Source organism: Schistosoma mansoni, chromosome 1 (genome assembly GCF_000237925.1).
Source record: "Schistosoma mansoni strain Puerto Rico chromosome 1, complete genome".
NCBI lineage: Eukaryota > Metazoa > Platyhelminthes > Trematoda > Strigeidida > Schistosomatidae > Schistosoma > Schistosoma mansoni.
This window is the reverse complement of record NC_031495.1, coordinates 35524431-35548916: the sequence shown is the minus strand read 5'-3', so window position 1 is coordinate 35548916 and position 24486 is coordinate 35524431. Positions and strand designations below refer to the sequence as shown.

General features: G+C 31.7%; 3 protein-coding genes across 3 annotated transcripts; 2 read left to right on the top strand and 1 right to left on the bottom strand.

The window, feature by feature from the left end:
* Positions 1-938: 938 nt before the first annotated feature.
* On the top strand, positions 939-1757 carry Smp_180840 (hypothetical protein; the record flags this gene model as incomplete). Its single annotated transcript, XM_018794222.1, has 1 exon — positions 939-1757. One exon carries the CDS (start codon positions 939-941, stop codon positions 1755-1757), a length of 819 nt encoding a protein of 272 aa, XP_018648656.1.
* Positions 1758-9577: 7820 nt separating this feature from the next.
* Positions 9578-14320, top strand: Smp_105050 (cerebellin-related; the record flags this gene model as incomplete). Its single annotated transcript, XM_018794221.1, has 3 exons — positions 9578-9692; positions 11176-11429; positions 14093-14320. 3 exons carry the CDS (start codon positions 9578-9580, stop codon positions 14318-14320), a joined length of 597 nt encoding a protein of 198 aa, XP_018648655.1.
* A 7412-nt stretch (positions 14321-21732) lies between these two features.
* Positions 21733-23235, bottom strand: Smp_105040 (putative nocturnin). Its single transcript, XM_018794219.1, has 3 exons — positions 23117-23235; positions 22806-23073; positions 21733-22770 (listed from the first exon to the last, which is right to left on the bottom strand). Exons 1-3 carry the CDS (start codon positions 23229-23231, stop codon positions 22137-22139), a joined length of 1017 nt encoding a protein of 338 aa, XP_018648654.1. The 5' UTR covers positions 23232-23235; the 3' UTR covers positions 21733-22136.
* Positions 23236-24486: the final 1251 nt, after the last annotated feature.

Sequence of the window (24486 nt, the reverse complement as noted above, 5' to 3'; positions counted from 1 at the left end):
TAAGATTCGTTGATGAGGAGTTCTATAATAGGACGAAACGGCCGTCCAGTTCTTCCATGTTTTCCATGGTAGTCTAGCTTCAGTTGACTGATGAATTCAATTATAAAATTATTAAAATCTCCATACAAGACCCCTTCTGAAAATTTTATGTATTTTACTAATATTAATAAAATTAACTTGTCTTGGATTGTTTGCAATCAGAGACTTGTAGTATAGTTAGTTGATAAATGAATTATTTTTAAATATTTGGTAGTTGATTATCAAAATGCTGGTCTCCATAGTTTTTCTCATCTTACTTTTCATTAAGAGGAAGTTCAAAGATTGATTACATTTTTAATAGGTATATATTTCATCAAATATTTACCGATTTTTTGAAGTAATTTTATTCCGAATCTACTATAAGATGTCTTACTGAGTATACTTGATAAATTATGTCTGGGACAGAAATTCATGAGGATGATAGAAAAATATCCCTTGAATAATTTATTTGTGAATTGCGTTTACAGTTAGGTTTTCCTAAGTGTATTTTTATATTAAGGATTGTAGATGAAATATATGAAAAAGACCATTTAAAGCCAGGATAACTTTAGATTCAAATGTATTTCTACTGTACTTGTAAATCTTGGATTCTTGTCGAAATTAGATTGCTAAGTAAACTGCTCAACGTTTTCTCGTCGTAATGATATTGATAATGGTTTAATTAATGACAGTGCATGTTAATCGGATCAGAGAACAAAACTTTAAAATATTTAATAATGAACTGGGTGACTAATTGAAAATTTATGATCGGGAAAAATAAGTACCATAATTGCTTCTAGCGATTTTCATCCTAATATGTTTTTATCATTACTGTAACCAACATGTCTCACTTTCCATTATATCACTTCCTTCGAAACTTGTATGTGTTAAGAAGTAAAATACTCTTGTTATCTCCAATAATGACAAAAAAAGAAACAAATCTCAATGCTGAATGTTCACACACTTTCTGTATTCTCATTCAAATTGCAGGAGATGCCAAAATGACCATATCGGACTCAATATCAAACCAACAGATTTTATTCAACCGAATTAAACATAACCGACGTGATGTTGTACACCCTCCAATTACTTATGCTCACTCCAAATCCACTTATAAAAGTGAGAACAACTACAACGATAAAAGCATTCATGAGGTTATTGTATTAGCTGAATTCCTCTTGCCTGACAATATCAAGTTTACTGATCGTCTGGTTACACTTGAGAATGTATTCAGCGATTGCAAATTAACCAATTATAAGACTGCATTAACTTTTCAACAAAGTACTGGACAAGATCGAGAAAATTGTAATGATCATTCAGACGTTATTGATCTACTTTCACCAGTTGATGGTGTACTTATTGATTGGGAGCATATAGATGGAATAACAGTGAGTGAATTTTGGAAGTTATTCGAAACTGTGTTATTAAATGATACGCTTAACGATAATTTATTAGTGAATAGTTTGAAGAATATTGATACTAGTTCATATGGTAAATCATGGGAATCATTATATTATGAAGATGACGGTAAAAAATCATCTACTCGATCATATCCAGTCGACAAGGAGGTGAAACATGATAGATACTTTCAGAAGCAAACATACTCATTAGATGGTGCATCAAGAAAAAGGATATTATTTAAACAATTCAATTCAGCCGAAACAAAATCATTTAACTGGACTAATTTTATTATTGCACTCAATTTCTATTACTTAATGAATACTAACTTTTCTATGTAAGATGATATATGATTTAACAAGAAATGTTAACTATTCCTTAGTTTAAAGAAATTTTATTAACCCAAGATTTACTTTCTTCTCTAAACCTTTTTAATTTTGAACCACAATGTTTCAAGTGTGAATTTAAGTGTTCTAACATCTTGTAATGACATAAGCCAACAATTTCATTATACACTTTATAAATGATTCTCATTGTAATTAATCCTTAATTTGAACATGTTACGTTACTTTATTCTATTATGAAAAAATAAACTTTATTCTTTGATGACACCACACATAATTCCCAATTTTATTAACGTCTATATATATACATATGTTCATAATATTTTTCATGCCTTGTAAACAAGAGTTCATTTATTGCATATTGAATATGTATATGTAATATATAAATAAATAAGTAATAAAATAAATCATTCTATTAGATACCGGTTCAGTGGTCTAATGGTTAGGCGCTCGCACGGGAGACTGATAGGTCCTGGATTCGAATCTTGAGAGGTGGGATCGTGGATGTGCACTGCTGAGGAGTCCCACAATAGAATGAAACGGCCATCCAGTGATTCCAGGTTTTCCATGGTGGCCAACCTTCAATTGACTCATGATTTCAACAATATAATATTCTGTTACATGTTCAATAATCCATTTATAAGCCTAAATAACTATTTCTGTTTTCATTATATTATTTACTTTTATAACGAATTCAATTTACTAAATATTGAATTAATCCCTCACATTTTAAATAAGATAAATCTTATATATATATATATATATATATATATATATACATTTATATTAGCCAAAATTAATAGAAGAAATCATTATATCGTTATATACATATATCTTACTACTTAAGCTGTCAATTAAATAATTGAATTACTTACATAATTAATAAAAAGGAGTTCTCAATAAGATTCTTACTATAATCATTTTATACATAATATATATGTATATATAAATTAGCTCTCAAATGCCATGGTACAGCCGAGAGAGGGGGAAGTTCGCTCTCCCTCTCCAAATGCTCTCACATGGTCACGCGTATGTAACCTCTGTCAGGGAAGTCATACTCACTGCCTTCTCGTGGCATTACTGTTGCTTACGAAATTAAGAGGACGAAAAGCGAATGTCCGGCGCTTTAACCGGGTTAGTGGACACGGAAAGTTCACCTAGGGGAGTTGGAAAACCCTGATTCCAAACCAATAGTGCACATGGGCTCCAGTATCATGAGGGAACAAATGGCGTATGAACCAATAGTCGGTCACCGACTACCATGGGACTGCATCTCCTCACGATGCTCCACTGCCATGTGGATCAGACCTTTAGGTCAAAGACTCGGGGTGTTGCCCCTTAAGTAAACCACCTGCTTCAGTTTGGGCACCCAGGTAGTATCACAGCCCTCACACAAATCGAATGAGATTTGTGTGGCGCATATATATCTGGTGCCCCTATTTACCAATATTTATGTGTTTGAATAAATAAATAAATATATAAATTAAGAAGATATAACTTCAAAGTATTGTTTTACTTATATTGTTTAAGTAATATAAAAAAATATATGTTATCAATAAACAATGACATTTTCACTAATAATTAGTTAAATATTTTGATCAAATACTTAAATGAACCATCAACAAAAACTTTATCTATTGAAGAGATATTACTATCTTTTTAGTACCTAAATCATAATAACTTATTATAGCAATTGGCAATTTGTAATTAGGGTTATATTTTTCAGTCAGATAATCTATTTCCTACCTGTTTTTTTTTAATGATAACTGTGTAAAGAATTAGATTTGATTGTGTCATAAAATAAATGAAATAAACTTTTTATTCACCAAGATGTTATATGTTTATTCCTAATAATTTCTATTAGATTGGTTTTAAATTAAGCACGGAGAGAGATTATGAATGATTCAACTAGTTCCTGATCAGATGCAAGCTATATCACAACATTATCCGTGAATTTAAAAATGATTTCGTGTCATTAAGTGAAGTTAGCTAAGGAACTATTTAGATTAAGGAGATTTAGACGAGTGTTTAATCAAAGCGGTGTGATTATGTGACATTGAAGAAGAACAAACTTTGAATGATCAAAATGTATAACTGAAAATATACCTTAAAAGTAAATTTTCCTAATTATTTTTGTGAATATTTGACTGAAAAAGCAACTATAATCATCCCTTCTATAAAATTTGAGGAAAAAAGGAATAATCTTTTCAGAAAAGTAAGGATCATTAAAAGTATTGTAGATAAGTTGTTTTGAATGGGTAGTGGAGTACAAAGGTCGAGTGACTAATTATTATTTATTTTTTTATGTATTATACTGAAAAGATCACAAGTCATACATGTAGCTACTTTAAAATAAATTTCTAAATTTTCACTATATATTGTATTATAACGGTAACTTACGATCGTAAAATCGACCATAAAGTTTGTAGTCATGATGTGTTTTGATAAGATAACCAATAAAGTAAGCATAGTATTGTAACAAAGGTTAAAGGCTACTTTAACAACATTTTACAAAACATCAGATTGTTCCTAGATCAATGTACAAACTAATATCCATCTTAGATTATGGACTAGTTGAAAAGAAACCATTTGGTAAACTGATAACCTACTGACTTACTGGTTGCACTTAAATTACATTTTTAAATAAACCTAAGGTATAGAATAATGGTTGAAAAGTTCGCAGTTTTGTTTTTCATCATTTGGGGCTGGTACAAATATATTATTTCTCTTGACTGTCATATGAAAGTGCTATTCTACTGTGACGAACCAAACTTTAGAAGGTGCTACAATAAAGTGAATTCACTGATGTTGTTCTACATAAAGTAATCCAGCTTAACTCAGAATCATTTATTCTTGAGATGACTAAAGTTGAGGTGCACTAGTCACAGAAAGTGATAAATATATATATTTATCTGTACGTGCTTAGAAAACATATTGAGCTTGTTTACAAAGAACACATTAATTTATCGGATGGTTACATTTATTTCCTGTTACGTATTCCAAGGCATTTTTGACTATTCTTATTAATTTGTTTCCTCATTTTGCTGTGCAATGATCCCAAGAGTATTTAGAGTTAAAAAATAAATCACTAGATCAAGTTTTAATCCTACTAATGATTACAAATATGGATATGTTTTTTATTGCATAGTGACAGTTGAATAACACAGTTTCACCATATACCAGACAGGCGTATGTTAATCCATGCCAAAATGGATTTAAACTCGAAGGTCAATTATCTTGCTGTAACTTTTCCACTGATCTCTCTTGGCCTTCTCATGTTTTCTAGTTATTGAAGGATGTTTTCTGACTGACTTACTACATAAAGAGGACGAATAATTTTGAGATTGCTTGGTATTTACTCTTACGATTTGTCGATTTTTGCATATTACCTATTATTGTTTACTATTCTCCATTGTTCTTTCCCGAAATTTCGAGAAAAAACTTTACTGTATTGCAGAGAGTGCTGAAGGCAGTTAGCATGTGTGTGGTAAATCTTTTAAAGCCATTATTAATATGGTTGTGGATAGACATCTAAAATTTTGCAAACTCATGACAAGTGTTATCTTATCAAATAATAACAGTCTACTCCATTTATACCTTCTGGTAGAACAAGACGTCGATACATTCGAGTCAATGCACGCCAGCAAAGATATGATAGTCTTACAATACCCTATCTAACGAAAATACTAAGCGACGAACAGGTTTTTAAAGTTGATCTAGTCAATAACTTGTATTCTTAGATATGTTTCTGATTAAAAAAGCCGTACTCATTTCCTTTCGTTTTTTTATAACAAAAACTTGTTGAAATACCTTGTGCTAAGAATTCTATATTGTACCAAATGTATAATATTGAATAAAGCCATTGGTAATAATAATACCCATTACGAAAGTGAGTGACTGTCTGAACTCAGTAGCTAAGTAGATAAAGCGATGGTGTTTGAAACAAACAGTACTGGGTTTGATTCTTAGAGTGAATATCAACTGTAGGATTCAAGTGTGTCCTGCTGACGAATCCCAAACTCTTGTCCTGAATTCCACTGCTATCAACATTCCAACTATTCTATCTTAGGTTGAGTAAATGTTTTTGAACCGAAATATCTTCTGTTTAGAACATTTAAATATACTTTATTATTTAAAAAATCTGAAAACTCATTAACGTGAGAGGTTTGTAAATAGACCTTATTAGCTTATTATTTCAACTCGAACGTTGACATTTTTCATAACCAAGGAGGGGTTTTAAAGACGATTTTTATTAGCTTTAAAATTTGTTGGAGGACAGATTTCAAAATCAATAGTATTGTGATCACTTTACTCAAGTTATTTCCTATAAATCGTTGTTTATTGAGTTGCAAGAAACAAATGTCCCATTAAATTATAGTTTATTGATTAGCAACGGATTGGTGAAGGTAAGTATACTCAACGAGTACTTCGGAGGATTTATTGGTAAGAAAGGTTTTTTCAAGAATTTAGTAGTCCTTTTGCGTAGCATTGTTACAAGGTTCCATGATAATATCAGATGGACTATTGGTGTGAATTAACTCGTGATTTCGAAGGACTACTGCGAAGAAATAAATAAGCATATCAAATAAATGAAGATATTTTGAAATCAGTATTTAAAGAAATATGCCATAGTATATAAATTGTGAAGTAAAATAAGTAGTTTTAGAATGATCTCAGTGTTTGAGATGAATAATCTGATACCATAAACAACAAAAGCTATTTTATTCCTGAAGACTGTTTTGTGTAGTTGCAAACCCTAGCAAATATCTTAATCATTTTAACCCGTGATAGCAATATTACCATTTACTAATAGCAGACTCATGTTGTAAACCTTTAGGTTTTAATTTGAAATCAAGTGATACTACTCAGTTATGTAAAAAGAAAGTAGATGAGCGATTTTAAGCTGCAACTCGGTGGTCGAATGGGGGTGATATTAACCATTAAGTCTACATTTTATAGCGTCTGTATTTGACAATCAACCATCCGTAAGGTTCCTACACAACAAGTAATTGTTAGTAAATAGTGATCTAAATTTGTGATTTAGGATATCGATTTATCCATCAGTCGACTGACGACAGATGACAAATTCTGGCGCATATCAATTCGGAAAAGTTTTAAGGGAGAGTTCAGAGTAGTTAACTACTCATTCTTAACAAGATACGGATATATAGACTACAAAGCATACTTTGAGCGATTAACTAACTCGCAGAAATCGATTATCATTCTATAGATAGTATTTTACATTAGTGTTCAAATAAGCTTTTTACACCACATTAATGTAAACTACTTCGCGTATTATAGCTAATTACAATTCCCCAGCTTTTCAAATGTCTAGTATTGAAACACTTAATTATCAATCATGGACGAATGTTATCTACTGAGCTTAAAACAAAAATAAAAATAAACAAAGACTACAAGATCAATTCAGCCAGATATGAGAGTCAAAATTTAGTTGACTGTTTTGACTTTCCAAACTAATATACAAAATCCGTAAACTTCGTTTACTGATTTGTCATGCATCTCAACCAACTAACTAACCACACAACCAACCAAGTGATAGTATAAATTGGTTTTACTTTCCTCAACTTTTTTAAAGTCAATAGATATTTAATATATAGAAAATTTAATTTTTATAGACAATTTATTTTCTCTTATTGAATCCATTAACATTTTCAAAATCATTATTCCAACTTAATTGTCATCACCTATTTACTCAATTGTTTATTTTTTTTCGAACTCATCATAAACACGAAAAATCCATTTAATGAAATCAGTAAACTTCATTTGAATGAAAGAAATAATAAAAGAACAGAAAAGCAAGTATACTAACAAATTTACTTATCTCAATAAATTTGTTTTTATATATATAGAGAGAGTAAAACTTTAAACAAAAAAAATAAAACAATTATTACTTATGAGTAATAGGTATGATTTAAGGACAGTTTCAATGTTCAACATTTGTCATTCATATTGGAAAAAATTGAAATTAAATGAACATCAATTTATGGTTTTTCTCTTAGGGCAGTTATTTCCTGCTTAATCTTACCTTCCATCAGTATAATCTCTTGTTCGTTTAACACAAATTAATTAAAAGTTCTCTACCAGGTAAAATATATAATCTTTAAATTCACTTAGTATTGTTGGTTTGAATCTTCCCATTGAGTCCCAAAAAGGACGAAACACGCGTCCTGGATTCCAGTGCTAGCCATTACCCATCTTTGCTTATAAAATCTTCAGTCCGATTCTTTATATACAATTTTTAGATTTCCTCCATACAATATATTTTCTGTAAAAAATGTGTACTTGTGATTTCATGTTTGTGTTTAGCAGTTATTTCTGATTACGTTAACAAAAGTGGTCAAGTATTAACAGGGAGATCAAATTGGCTAAATGGATATATGTTAAGGCATATACAGTATATTTCTTCTCAAGTCTGAACTATTATATTATAAAATCAAATAATCATTTCTTTTTAATTTTTAAAGTTGGTCGATGAGCTATTGTCATGGTGAAACGTTTGATTGCTGGGGTGTCTAGCAAATGATTTCATATTGTCATATTTGTATATTTCTTGAGGTTCAAAATAGGTAGTTGGATGTACTTCTTAAATGAAAATGGATCAATGCGACTAAATAGATTAAACAGCTAATACATAACATTTTAACGACAACAAACACACACAAATAACACAAAAATTCGTCAACATTCGAACGAATAGCTTGACAAAAGTTGAGCGCCGAGTATAGAGAAGTCATTATATGTGAAAATTATATTTGAAATAATCTTTGCGATTGAAATTTAAATCACTCCAACGTTTCGTCCAGCTAACTTGTCTGAACTTCTTCAAGGTTAGTTGGACGAAACGTTGAAATTGTGATAAGTTTAGAAAAATTAAATTTAACCTAACGACTTTAAGTTATCCTTATATTTCACTACAACATTTGCTACAATTCATAATAAAACATTGAAAAGATTTCTTCTGAATGCATCCACAGTAACTCTCTACGTAGATATAAAACTCTCTTCATATATATATATATATATATATATATATATATATATGTTTTTCTATAGAACTTCTGTCAATTAATTTCAACCTATTCTTTTCCTCAATTACGAGGGAAAAAATAATTAGAACCCCTTGTTTATCCTCATCCCTTAGTCATTAGGTTAAGTAGATATACAGACCTTATCAACAGTTGGTGGTATCCACTACTTCTACTAGCCAATTTGTTTATTTTTTGTGCCGAACAACATAGGTACTAAGTGGGATAGACAAGAAATGCTCGTTTCAGGTTTTAATGCTAGATACCACTTAATATTTTACAAAATGATTAGTTTTATATCAATGTAATGAGAATCGCTGGAAAGAAACTATTTCAGAAGTACTTTAAAATAGTTCTATGTTTCAAAATGATTGTCACAAATTGCTTGATACTAGGATTTATTCTGGAATAATAAACAAGAATCAAGTCTGGACATTCGTGTATATTATTAATTTTTATTGCTAATTACAACTCAACCTGAAATGTTTGTTTTGAGAAGTCTTTCTTTACCAAATTAAAAGTGATAAATATACTGTAGTGAAATATTTTTGAAATTCTTATGACAACATAAGTATACCTATACTATATGAATAAATAGAACATCTTGTTGAACACTGAAAAGAATATAAACTGTTGAATTCCAAAATTTTCTTCATACTACTAATTATTTATTTTGTTCTTTTTTGACCATCCTAAACTGGAGATATTTAACAATATAATAAAATAAGAATATACAACAAAGTTTACTTCAGAAGTAACTATTGTTTTAAAATGTATATTGAACTTTGTATCATAACAAAATATAACTTCAAGAAAAAAAGCTTCATTTTGGGTGTTGAGTTCAGTTGGAAAGAAAAGAAAGTTGTAGAAATGGTCTTTAATAAAAGTGAATTACAAAACTTGGTCAAATATTGTACTAAGCTATTTATTTAGGAATGGTTTTAGCAATAATAATAATAGGCTTTTACATTTTTAAATATTTCATCTATTCATAATACTGATCAATTAACTTAACTTTAGCCTATACATAATTCTGTGAGATAATTAAAAGGTTGTTCATAAAGTTGATAAATTATAGGTGAAATGGGAAACTAAAGTTAACCTAGTATTGTTGAAAACTCTTAAAATTAGTGCACTGTCAAAAATAATTGGCTGGATTATGCCCATGTGATGGACTACAGGCTTTATACTATAGCTTTTCCTTGTAAAAAAAAAACATTAAAACAATGCAAAACAGTGGATTCATACATTTTAGGACTAATGGTATGTTTATTTTAAGAAGAAAAGATCCGAAATGGCAAAGTTGGGAAATCAAAGAGAGCTGTGTTGACGGCTTTAAACCATGCAAAGAACATGGCAAGTTCAGGGCAGTAAAATCCACTTGTTTGTGGATGTCAGTCTATTTGAGTTATTGAACTCGAATTTTTAAATGCTTAGTGAACTATAATCTCAACCTTTAGGTAATTACAAGTAATTTATAAACGGCAACCTATGTAATCCCCTAGTATCGTGTTATGTTCGTCTTCATAAAAGATCGATAGAAACGTTTCTCAAGGTCATATCACATATAGTAGAGATTTAAACACCATAGTAATATGTTTTATTATGTACAATCGAGCTAGAGTATTGTTTACTGTTTTCAAATTCCATATTTTAATAGACATCAGTTTATAGAAGAAAACCAGCTTGAAGTAACAGTAACTTGTGTGGTTTTTCAATGAGATCTATATGTAAATTATTACATGACTATTACAAGTAGACCATGGAATAGCAAACACTTAAAAATCATGATACAGCATGTGAACAAAAAATTCAGTCATCTTATAAGACATTCTTTCTTTTAAGTGATCCACATTTTAGTATCCAACTTTGTGTTACTAATGTGAAGTAAGTCCTTAAGAATAACTGAGAGTCTTTAATTATCTCTAAAGAAACTGGATTAAATACAGTATATAGCATCTAAAACTAGTCACTGACTGTTATTATAGTTATTAGTTTCAGTTACCACAAGGCAATTTGGTATTAAGCATATTAAGGATTAGTTTTACATCCGATAAAATGTATAGTTTAAAAAAAACTATTGTGTCAAAATATAACCTATTGAAATTAGCCTCTTCGCTCTAGACGTTTTAACTATTGTACCTTAAATATTGTAACTACTTTCTAAGATAATATAAACATCTTGCCATTAGCTGTCATATTATGTTGTTATAAGCAAAATGTTATTTTGTTCTAATTAGTTATTGTTAAAATAACCCGTGAGTAAATTTAAGATTCTGATATTATGTACAGGATCAAACGTGATATTCACCTCATCGATTACATCACTTTGTTGTGTTTGTCTCCATATCATTTTTTCTTATCTACAGATATTAACTTAACTAAATTACAGCTGAGTAGATTGAATAATCAGCTACAAACAATACAGAATAGAATAGCATTTTTTGCCGGTCTCGAATTTAATGTCGTTGAAAAACCATTAGACGAAAATCCTAAATTGATAATGAACAAAGTTATCACGAATTTGGGCAATGCATACAATCCAATAACCGGGGAATTCATTGCACCAGTGAATGGTATTTATATTTTATTTCTAGCCATTTCCGCTCAAGGGAAATCAAGAGTAAGCGAATAATGTACAACTGATTATTTATTTATTTGTTTAAAATTGTCTGGTTTGTTAATGGTATTGTACATGATAAAGATCACAAATGTAGAGATAACACAAGTGTGCCAGTAAGAACCACATATACAGTTACTTAATATTCACAGATCAATTATTACATATGAATTATTGTCACAATAGGTCAATAGTGATTGAAATACTACAACATCAGCGATTCGGACTGTTATTCTGAATAACGAAAATTTTATTCTTGGGGTAGTACGAATTTCTTCCAGATAACAGGTAAACGTCAGCACATCAATCGTAAAACGTAGACCAATGGCTTATTGAACATATCACCTACCTTTAAACACCGATAAACGTGGAATTTAGCAGGAATTTACTGGAATGATATAAGTCGTAAAATGTCATCAGCACAGTTTGGAATGGGTATTTAGATAACACTAAAAAACCTACCGTAGTAATTGTATAGATGAGCATATAAAGTGAGAACTGTTTTTTTACCGGCTTGATAATTCACTTCTAGCTTTAACAGTATCATCATATAAGCTTGTTTTGATACTTTTCAAACAAAACCCAACAGAAATTCCAACCAGAAATGTACTCAGATTAAAAATAAAACTAAATAAATGTATGATACTTTATCATAAAAGAAAAAACCAACATTATACCGAATATAAGAAATCAGTGAGAGAAAATTCTTATGAGTAAACTAATAATGTATAATTATACCCTTTACTTCTTCCTTCTCTTCTAAAACCGTCACCGATGCTAATAGTTCAAATGATTGTAATGTGACTTTTTTTATGACTATTTGAAAGTTATAATTTCTACAGTGCATTATTATGGACAATTAAAAAGTAAAATAATGGATTTTATTTTTATCCAATTGAATATTTGGGTTTGAATTTCATTGTTAGTGATTAGAATACTAGAAATAATGTAAAATAATTTTTCCGTAAAAAGAATATACAACACGTTATGATTGTGTTTGTCTTATAAAGATTAGTGATGTGAACTGTGGTAGTAATGGTGGTTACTTGAGTGAACTAAAGATATTTCAAAAACAACACTTTCAACATAAATATTATGCATAAAAACTGTTTCATCAAGGTAATAATCAAATAGACTATTTCAACTCATTGTATATGAAATGGAAATTAGCATAGGTTTAATGGATAATTTGACTAACTACAGTTAATCTCACCATGGTCGACCTGGTTAATTCAAACTTTCGCTTTTAATAAACTTTCTCTGGTGACTTATCAAGTTGATGTGATCAGTCATTCTGTTGTATAAGTTGATATTACGGAGATTGTAAATTTTGCTCATGATAATATGTGACTGGAGATGAAATTTAGAATACTGATTTTAGTACTGATAATGGAAAGTGGACTAAGGATCTAGTTCTTAGGTTTCATGAAATAAGTTTTTTATCATGTCAAGTTCGGAATCTTATTTCCTTGATTTCTTATAAGAGGACCAGACGATATATTGGAAAATCATTATACTCAAAACAACTTGGAATAAATAATAAACGAATTTCCATAGATGGGTTCCATTAAACAGTAACAGGAGCCTGATTCAATTTTAATCATCCAGCGCGATGAGAATATGCTCCGAAGACACGTTAGACGAGAAAATATTCAAGCTCCAATAAATATTCATCAAAAATGTCTATCCATCTAGGTTTATTGAGAGAAGCATAAAACCTAAACCACAGTCTGTAAGAACTCCTAAGAAAACTCCCTTCATGAATATTAGGCTCAAGGCAGATACTGCTGCGGAAATTTTGAAAAATTGTCTAACGAAATCTTAGACAAAAACGTTTTATGCCATTAAGTTTCGTATCGTCCATTCCAGCCGCCCCATCATTCATGGATTTGTCAAGGACAAATTCTCGCATTGGATCACATTGATGTGTATTTAAAAGTTTACTTGACCTTGTAAAACAGGTCCATTGGTAGCACAATTTGAGTAATTTTAAAAAGGATCTCCAAGCATTAACCTTAGTGGCTTTTTGAAAGCGAATGTAAAACCATCAAGAGTTCAATATTAAAACCGCGTCCATTTATGACTTATGCAATAAAGAGCTGTTGGCAATCTATCTTTTCAAACCTGAATTTTGTGTGCAAAAAGGACACGTGAAAGTTACCATTCTTCGATGGATCTAATACTTAATTTTCATAAAAGTTAATTTAATTGTCATTGCACAATTCTATTTCTTTTATCTCTTTAATTTTAATTATTCATTATAAATAACCCCATCGCTTTTGATTTCTTCTTCACTCTTCTCATGCTCATCAAGTGGACAGTTATCTTCCGTATAATTAACTTCATCTTATTTTTCTTTAACTTTTTTTTGACATACGATGTATTCGTTCACCTATCTTTTAATAAATTAACAACAAACACGATTGTATAACTTGAGTAAATACTATCATTGAAACGAAAATTCTCTTTCCTGAATCGTCTTTAATTTTTCTTTAGTGACATAATGGGTCACTTTTGTCATGTTAAATTGTTAGTTAACGTATAAAAAATATGTAGTATTTAAATGTTTGTCTGTCTGAAATTAAAAACACCATTGCTTATAATAATTAACCCATAATTCATATTTCTTTTTTTATGGAAAAATACAATGAATACCTATAATTTAGGCGGTTGTACGTTTAATGCACAACGAGAAGCAAATATTTGATGTTTGGTCTGAAAGCTCTCCATGGGCTACAGCTACAAATCAAGGGATTCTACAAATGTATAAAGGTGATCGTGCATGGTTGGCCATACGTGATGGAGCTTATTTTCTACATGGTTATATGTATTCAACATTCTCTGGGTATTTATTATTTGATATAAATAATAATGAAACAATTGACATTCCATAATTTGCCTAATTTTATTATTCACATGATTAATGCCAATAATAACCAGTATTTTCCAAAGTCCCACTGAACAAATGTTAAGTTACTATTAACAATACTGGATTCTAAGAAAGAATTTAGAAGACTAACTGACAAACTACTACTTTAGTCACTTGCTGACAAACTTCGTGTTATTTTACAAAAAATGTCTACACATCAAATTAATTCTTATTCTACCTCAGTGTTAATCTCCATGCATAATCTTCCGTTTTAAAATTCACATAATAAATCTATGGGATAAAATACTATCTTGATTTATACAATATTAAGAATATATCTCCAGCTACAAACAAACAGTTCCTCTATAATTCTGTTTAACAGAATTATTTGGATAACATTTATCCAAAGTCATATGTTCAAACTGGTTCTTAATTCTTACAGTTACAGGATTTTAAACGTTTTTTTTTTGTTGTCAAATATGCAATTAAGTGTTCACAGAAGCTCATAATGAAGATTGGTACGCTTCTCAGAAAGAATAATTTAGTTGCAAAGCGAACCAGATATATTTAAAGATATACATACTAATGTAATTATACAGTTCAAATAGCTTACAGTTTAACTGTAGCTCATATTCAAACACAAGAAATGTAGGGCTTTTCAACTAACAACTAATGTCAAAGAGTATATAGGTATCAGTGCCAAGGTGAATTTTGATAGTTTCAAATAAATTGAGCATTGAATAGAGAGTTAATGATAAATATATATATTTTTTGTGATAACTCACTGAGTAGAAAATTGTATTTCCGACGTTTCGTGTCTTTATGTAAGCCACTTCTTCAGAGTAAACAAATAACCGAAATAAAGTTAACACAAGTTTAAATAGTATAAAGCAAACAAAGCAAAATTGTTTTAGTATAATCAGAATGATAATAGGTCTGAACATGTCCATATCAAGTTACGTTTTGGTCAAGGTGATTTTGTAAGACATATAACTGTATCCATTTGGTAGTCAGAAGGTGGGTATGAAAAATATAAGCATGAAATGGTGGGGTTGAAATCGGGTGTGCGCAGACTGTGTGGAAAATAAATGAAGTCGAGGGTGTATTTTTGGATAAACAGTCCAGGTTGAATGAATAGTTAAGCCTTCTTTCTCATTGAAATCAGAAAGATTTAGCGAAACGCTTTGGCTACTCTTCTCTCTTTATAATTGAAAAAGCTTTTCTGAATTATTTTAATATCATTTTGGTGAATGTTGAAAGTAGCATGTACTGATATTGCTGATTTAACTTAAATAAAAGTAAATATCACACAATTAGTGCCAGAAACTTACTAACTTAACCCAAGGTTATTATCTGCATTTAACAAAATTAGTGAGATGCTGAGAACACCTTGATGCAAAGATATCAATAAGGAAATCAACAGTGATTGTCTATTAAAAAGTATGAAAGACTATGAGAATTAGCCGGTAACTAGCAGGCAGTGTACAGTTAAAAGCATGTAAATTTTAGATAAACTTTCTTGTATCACGCTGAGTTGTAGTTGATTAATTTAAATTGTTATATTTTAAGGTAATTCATAATAGGTAACCACTGGAGATATTCTATTTTTCATTATTAGCTTGTTTCGAAAACTCAGCTTTCAAAAGTATAGATGATTCTTTTTATCTAGTGACTATCTTTACCTTATGTTATCTGTTTTCACTGCTGCTAATTCTACAAAATATCCGCTGACTTGCTTATATTACTTCGCGCAATATATATGTCTAATATTTCAATCATGGATTTGTATACTTCTTAAGTAAATAAACCCATGATTAAAAAATACATTTTCCAAATGAAAATCGAAATCAGACAAGGCTGGTCACTCTTGTCCTTTATCTTTCTCCTGGTGGCCGAATGGATTATGAAGACCACCACATCTCAGAGGAAGCACGAAATACAATGGACAGCTTGCATGCAGCGACACAATTCTGACTTCGCAAATGACCTTGCTCTCCTATCCCACATACATCAACAAATGCAGATCAAGACAGCCAGTATACCAGTAGCCTCTGAAGTGGAAGACCTCAACATACACAAGGGAAAAGATCAAGAATCTGAAATACAACAGAAAGAACACAAGCCAACCCACCCACATTTGATGAAGAAACTCTAGAAGAGGTGGAAACTTTCACGTACCTGGACAGCATCATCGATGAACAAGGATGATCTTATGCAGACGTAAATGCAACGATTAGTAAGAAAACAACAACATTCCTACAGTTAAAGAACATATGAAACCCGAAAAAAACTGTATGCAAGCTAATATCAGAGTCAGAATCTTCAATACGGACGTCAAAACAGTTCTATTGTGGGGAGCTGAAACTTGGAGAACTACTACAACCATAATCAAAATAGTACAAGTATTTATAAATAATTATCTACGCAATATATTTAATGTCCATTGGCCGGATGTCATTAGCGACCTACTGTTGGAGAGAAGAAATCAGTTTCCAGCTGAGCAGGAAATTGGGAAAACACGATGGAGGTGGACAGAACACACATTGAAGAAATCATCGAACTGAATCGCGAGGCAATCCCTAACTTAGAATCGTGAAGGGAAACGGAAAAGAGTAAGATGCAAGAGCACGTTGCGCCGGAAATCGGAATCAGAAATCAAAAGAATGAATAGGAACTGAAAAGGATTTCGCAGGACAGAGTTAGTTGGGGAATGTTGGTGGGCGGCCAATGGTTCTCCACGAGGGGTAACAGGAGTATGTCTCTATCTGAGATTTAGTGAAAAGGAGAGGCGGCTGTCAGTCTCTTACTATCTAGCAAAGTCGACTGTTCGAAAATATAATCTTGTTCGCGTAAGTACCAGATAGTCCAAAGACATGAGCATAACACCTTATTTTTCATTATTCAGAACTAGCCTATTAGTACAAACACAAATTAAATGAGTGACTACTGTCTGTAGTATTTCGGTATTACTTACTTTAAAGAGTAAATATTCAGTTGGCGAGTACGATATCCTTTTTAAATGAAAAAACTGCCGAACAACTTAGTTAAATATGCCATGATCATTCGAGCAACGTAAAAGTAACAAAAAATACGAAGATGAATACATGTCGTTGTTGAAACTCCAAATAATCGCTAGAAAATAAGTTTACTACTTGTGAGTAGTTCGGCAAAATACGTTTATAATTTCAAGAACGTAGTCACAATTACTGTAGCCAAGTTAGTTAAACCGCCCATAACAATATCTACATTACAAAATTGAAAGTGGCTAACAATTAGGAGAGAAAACAAACCTTACTGTTCGCATTGTGATTAATTTTTCTTATAGGTGCTCACGAATAAATGACACTGACGTATGGCATTTTTAAATGCCCGAAAGATATTTCATTTTGAATATAGATAAACTTTATTCACTCGCCGACAAACCTACAAATAATGTAACAGTAATAAACGGTAACTGTATGTCTTACTTAAAGTCCGCTCGAATCTAGTGAAATTTCAGTAATATTTTCTCCAGACCGAGTAAATGCAAATAACTTCAAGCTGCTCATATTTATCTGCATTTATGATTAACCTTCGTTTATAACGCACAAGTTAACACTTTGAAGTGATCGTGTTTTTTGGTTGCATACATAGATTAATTGATTTTGCATTAGATATATTACTGCCATATTGCAGTGGAATAAGAGAAATAATTGTACCATCAACACCACGAACAACCTCTTGGTTGAAGATTAACTATTTGGTTCATTAAACCCTCTAGCGGTTTTAGAGATACCTAAATACGATCTCAACAAACTCTATATTTAGTTTGTGAAAACGAGGCCTTTCTTTCTCAATAGAGCTTAAACGCTCATGAACCGCACCTACGTACACATCTTCGGAGCGCTTCTTATTAAGAGCGCAGCAGAAGTTTCAGAAATAATAGACCGCTTATCTAAGGAAACCCCACCTTGTATTTTTTCTGCCCAAGATCTTAGGATTTTTCCGATCGAACGTATGTTTACAATTGTCTACGTTCAAAATACGTTGTGGTGGTTGACAGTTCTTTGGAATTCATGCAGACGAAGATGAAGAGAGGGCTACCTTATCCGATGTTATGTTAAAGGTGTATTTCAATTCGCAGACTGGATCAAATGTTCAAACATTAGAGAACATAATACGTTATCCTCAGATCTGACAATGGTTTTTACATATGTTCCACTTACGAAAAGATAGTTAGATGCGAACGAATAATGAAAACTATAAGACATCGCGATTTAAGTAGATGTCCTTGAAGAATAACAACCAAAATCTACTGAGTGTGAATTTCATATTTGACGGGGAAATATACAGACATGGTAATAGGATAGCGGTAAGTTCTGTTATGATGGGTGGTATCCGAGATCTGATATTGATACACAACGTGGTACACTCTAACCCCCACCCGACCACTTGAGCGAGAACACAAAAGAGGACGAGAAAGTATATTGGCTACCGAATAATATACACAAATACTCATTTATACATAAACATCTCTACCCTTTGGAAAATCAAATAATCTTTTAACCAACGATATGCATTTGTCCTTCAGTTCATTTCAGATTGTAATCACGTGATCTTCTCACCTGGATACTTCTGATAAGTTCACCATATCTGGTTTTCCACTGAATCTTATATTAGCCGATAACTTTCTAGTTAATCTAAAAGACGAATCACTTGTACAACTTATCGGAAAGTTCTCATTTTACTGAAGAAATATGAATGTCAGATTTTTCTTTTTCAAAAAGCATATTGACTGTTAGAGACTTTTATACTGTTAAATGAAATTTATCGATCTACTACATTCACTTGTGAGGAAGAATATGAAAACGAAATAGCATTTCTAAATCCAATACTTGCGAGGAGGGTTGATGGATTACGAGGAAGGAACTTGAAAAACTACCTAACTAGTAAAATACATGAACTTTCTTAGTTTTGTTCTGCTACAGTATAAGAAACTTGGTGAAGACTTTCACAATAGAACAGTGGTCATATGCTCTTTAGGTACGGTTGATAGAGAAACAAATGCTTTATGTAATACGTCAAGGGAAAACGGGTTCCTTGGGAAGTTTATGAACAAGTAATTAGCCAAAGCAAACAGGGGGTTCATTAGCTAACCAACAAAAATCGCCATTTATACGTGTGTTATCTAGAGTAAAACAATTCAAAGAACATTCAGTTCAGAGAAAACTACCATAAACGTTTTCTACTCATCCGATAGTGATACCGATGTTGAAAGGTACACTGGCTACATTAGCTGACTCTTTTTGTATCTGTTAATCCAACTGATTATGTGGGGTTCGTTACACCGACAGATGATCTAGGAATTTACTTTTACATACTTACCAACACCTTCCAGCATGGTTAAAACATTCAACTCGAAACAATACCACCTAGTTGGAACGAGTCATACAATCAGGGTGAATAAATCATACCCAATAATCTGTTATGTTAGTTAATATCTACTGAGATCTGTTAAACTTCGAATTCTCTAAATGTTGAAAGCAGCAGTCTTCCAGATTAAAAAATCGGAGATTTGGAAACAATATAAAGTTGTTCAACCGCTCCTGCCAACTTGACCAACTTTAGGCCCGATAAAACAAGAGCCATCATAATCATAAGGTGACCCAAACTAGCTAGTGCGCAGGTAACCTTCCCCGTCAAGTCTTCATAACTTAGATTTACCCGTTCAAATACTATTTTTGTTATAGTTATTAAACCAATAAACACATTAGAAATTTAAATACCACTTCCTCCACACTATAATTTTTTTTTACTTTACTCATAATACATAATCGTTGTCCAAATATCTGATTAATGGTTATTTTATTTTTCTTACCTTATTTTATCTGTATTTAATTCGATTAATAATCACATAATCTTAATTGGTTCAAGTTCACATTGTATATTAGACATTCCAACATTAAAAGTTTCTCCATTTATTTTTAGATATCAGTATCACGATTGGCACATGATAAACTGATATTCACTTTACCCAGACTACTTTTTAAATGAATTTTTGTCGAATGAGTCCATCTGTTACTGAGATGAATCTTCCTACTTTCTGAGTTACTAATAATACTAGAAACATTCACTTGTACCAGGATCCTGGGCAATATCAATATTTAACTATAAGTATGTCATTGATGTAACACTAAATTAATAGCGTGCAACAATTTGGATTCGAATATATAATGATAAAATATATTCAACAGATTCCATTTGTTACTGTCTATTGATCTATTAGCATACAAGGTCATTTGCTAACAAGCACAACAATGTAATTAATTGCACGCTTTATCGATCATTAACTTAACATTATGGATATAATTATTTATAAAATTAAGTAATTATATAACTGACAGGATGATCATAATAGTACAACCATGGAATGATGCAATGATAACTCAAATATTTATACTAAGTCAACTTCACTAAAGCCTTGTCTTATCTTCTACAGCCAAGTACTTGTATTTATGGTCATTTTAACTGGATTTAGTACCTTGGAATATGATTCCATAACTGATAACTTGTACATCAGAGACAAGTATTAGGAGTTTCACCTATAATTATTGTATTTTAATAGTTGAATTCATGAGCCGATTTATGCTAGATCACCATGAAAAACCTGGAAGCAGTGGACAGTCATTTCATTCCAGTATGGGACTCCTCAACAGTGCGCATCCATGATCCCGCACGCGAGACTCGAACCCAGAACTTATCGGTCTCGCACAAGAACGCTTAACCTCTAGACTCTTGAGCCATCATCCGATGGTGTTAATGTCTAACTTTAACCAATCCACAATCTCTACGACGCCTCCATCCTGATAATAATCACTATGTTCTCACTAGTGGCTGGCTTCAAAATGTATTTCCTGGAGTTCTAGTGAGAGGCCGTGACCAATGAAGTTCAACTGTGTCTGTTGTGAGGCAGTTACTCACTGTAAATAAAGGTGGATTGTCGTGCAATATCGTGGATTGGTAAAGGTTAAACATTAGCACCATCGGATGACGGCTCAAGGGTCTAGAGGTTAAGCGTTCTTGTGCGAGACCGATAAGTTCTGGGTTCGAGTCTCGCGTGCGGGATCATGGATGCGCATTATTGAGGAGTCCAATACTGAAATGAAATGGCCGTCATGTGCTTCCAGTTTTTCCATGGAGGTCTGGCTTAAATCGGCTCATGAATTCAACAATTAAATTACTCCAATCTCCACAAACTCCCATTCTAATAATTTTATGTATGTTAACTATCATGCAACGCATATTTGTTCAACAATAACTGGGGAACAAAGCATTTAGTCAAACAACTTCTTGTAACTTTCCCGTTCTGAAGTCTGAGCTTTATAGAGGGATGCAGTATTATAATTTATTCCTCCAATGAAAGTAAACTTATCAATGCCTAGGAAACTAAGATGTGAATTAAAGTCAGTGTAATTGTCTTTTAGCTATGATAAAGTTACAACATAATTAATTTAATTTGCTAAAGTATATAAAGTAAAATAGATAAGATTGTAAGTAACTGGTGTTGAAGTCAAATATAAACGTGAGAAAAATGAAACTTAGAAATTACACTTTAAAGAAGTAGATCGTCAAAAAATATTTACACAGTTTATTTAATAAAGATCATGAAAATAGAATTTCATTAAAGCGTTAATAAGCAATTGACTTTTTATTTCATGCAAATTAACATTCAAAGTTAATCAGTTGACTTGTAGCTAAATTAAACTAAATTTAAACCAACGACAAAACCAATTCAAGCAGTAAATATGATGAAATTAATGTTTACCTCAAAAAAATGGTAGATCAAATAAGAAGACTATATACTACTTGCATAAACGTAAACTGAAATCTGCAATTAAATTCATATGATCTGATGGAAATATAGCTGACGGTAGACCATTAGGACCAATTTCATTTTTGGATGGAATAGACCAAACACCTAACAAAGTGCATAATCGATCACAGTACCAAATATAATCAATCGTGTGACAGTCTTCGGTAAGTTCTACAATTCGTTTACTTTTTCTGATTTTCCATGTTGTAAATTCAGGCTCTTTACAACCACCTGCTGTGTAATAAGCACTTGTGAGTTTGTACAGTGTGTTAGAATTCAGAGAGAAATTTTGTAAAATGTTAATTACTGGTTCCGTAGGTTCAGCATTGAAATCACCACAAATAAAAATAGGAGGAAACACAGTGCTATTTAGAGGTGCAGAAGTGGAAGAAATACGCTTGATAAATGAATTTAAATATTTAACAAGTTCTTCTCCTTGTTTTCTTCGTATCTCAGAACAATGTACCTTAGCTTTTAGGTGAAGACAAATTAGGTAGATATCAGAGCAGCTCTTGCTTAAGTGCCCAACAACTTTGGGTATGAAGTGACAAAAAAGAGCGTAACGTGAACTGTCTTCATTGAGAGGAATCTTTTCAGATTTTATCAGTTCATAATTATCATTCCTATTTGTTGAAAACATAAAAAATAAAGTGGTTACCGATAAATAACAGCGAGTCCATCAGGCCCGTGATTATTTTTGACCATCAAACAAGGAGAGGACATCTTTGGTAGAAAACAAAACGAATAATTATCTCTCCCACTTCTCTCATTGAGACATTTTACTATGTCTTTAATTATGTCTGCTTCTTGTAAGCAAACAACGTCTGGATCATAACGCAGGATTTCCTCACTGATTAATTTACATCTACGTTCAAACGATAACATTTTACAAGGACAGTATATGAATTCATCCAACGGAATAAAGCCTGTATCATGGAAATAAATAAACGTCTACAGCTAGAAACCTACCCTGAGCAAGCATGTTCCACTGCATAATACGTATTTTTAAGTCATTTTTATCAGAGTTTTCTAGGTCGATGTAACTCCTTGAGTAGGGCTTTTCATTTGATTCACAAACAGACATTGAACTAGAGGTAGGAAGTTTATAGATACACACATGTATTAGGTATTATTGAATAAAACGTGCACAGATTTACGCTTAATGAGATTATATTAAGAGATAAGAAACCGTAAAGATATTAGAAAATTGAAAAAAACATAGTAGCGAATACCAAGACAGACTGTTGAGGCATTTTAAATTTATTGACCATACGCAGAATAAAATGATTCAATTTTTTGAATTGCATAGTTTAAAAAATTACTAAGACTTCGATCTGAAGCGATAGACATTAATTCGAAACTATCATAACAAAATGGCTACATATCAAAATGTGACTGACAATCGTATGAGGCAACAATGTAATTAGTAGACATATGCATCCATCTTTATAATATGTACATGTTCAATGATGAAAAACAATTCGCTTTATACAAATAGTTCACTAAGACTACGACAACAAATCTTTACGACCATTTCTCGATAAACATAACAGAGGAGTGCATTAGAATTATGAAAGGTGCTAACGAAAAAAACTAATCATTATTAGTATTATACAGTCACAAGAAAGGGTAATGGATATAATAATATGCATGAATATCAAACTAACACAGCCTGCGAAATTCCCAAAAGATAAAACTTGAATTGAAAATGATTGAATAAATAAGAAAACTTTGTATATGGACTGCTTGGTGTCCGCAGAGCTAATCGATACATACATGTATTGATATAACTGCCAATACATGGAAGACGGGTGAGAACGAATGTGTCAGTCGTAGATTTTTGTCAAGGTGTCCCAGTAATTTTACGGCTTTATTTATCCCGCAACTAAATGGATTTCATACAAACTACAACCAAGGTTAGGTTGGACAATACCGATATGGGTCTCTCTCTATGCTCACACTTGGTTATTCGCTATTAGAAGCAGCTCTGAACTCGGTGTACCAGGCTACATAAGTAGCAATGCTAAATCTTCTTACGAAGTGGTTATCCAATATTAAATATATTCGTCAACAGATAATGTTGTCTTGGTATATCAACCTAAGTGCTTCACATATCCTACTCTAACAGCGTTTTCGCAAATAATGTCAGTCGCCAAGACTGGAGATTGTTGAAAAAGAAGTAAGGAAGTCATCTAATAACATGTAACTATGAAGTGAGGGGTATTTGCGGGCTCCGTATGTGAAGACTCATTGAACGTGATCTAAAGGCCTATAGCCTATTGGGTTAGTAGGTGAATACATACCTAAAACGAGACTGTGGTTCGATGGAATTTATCTCA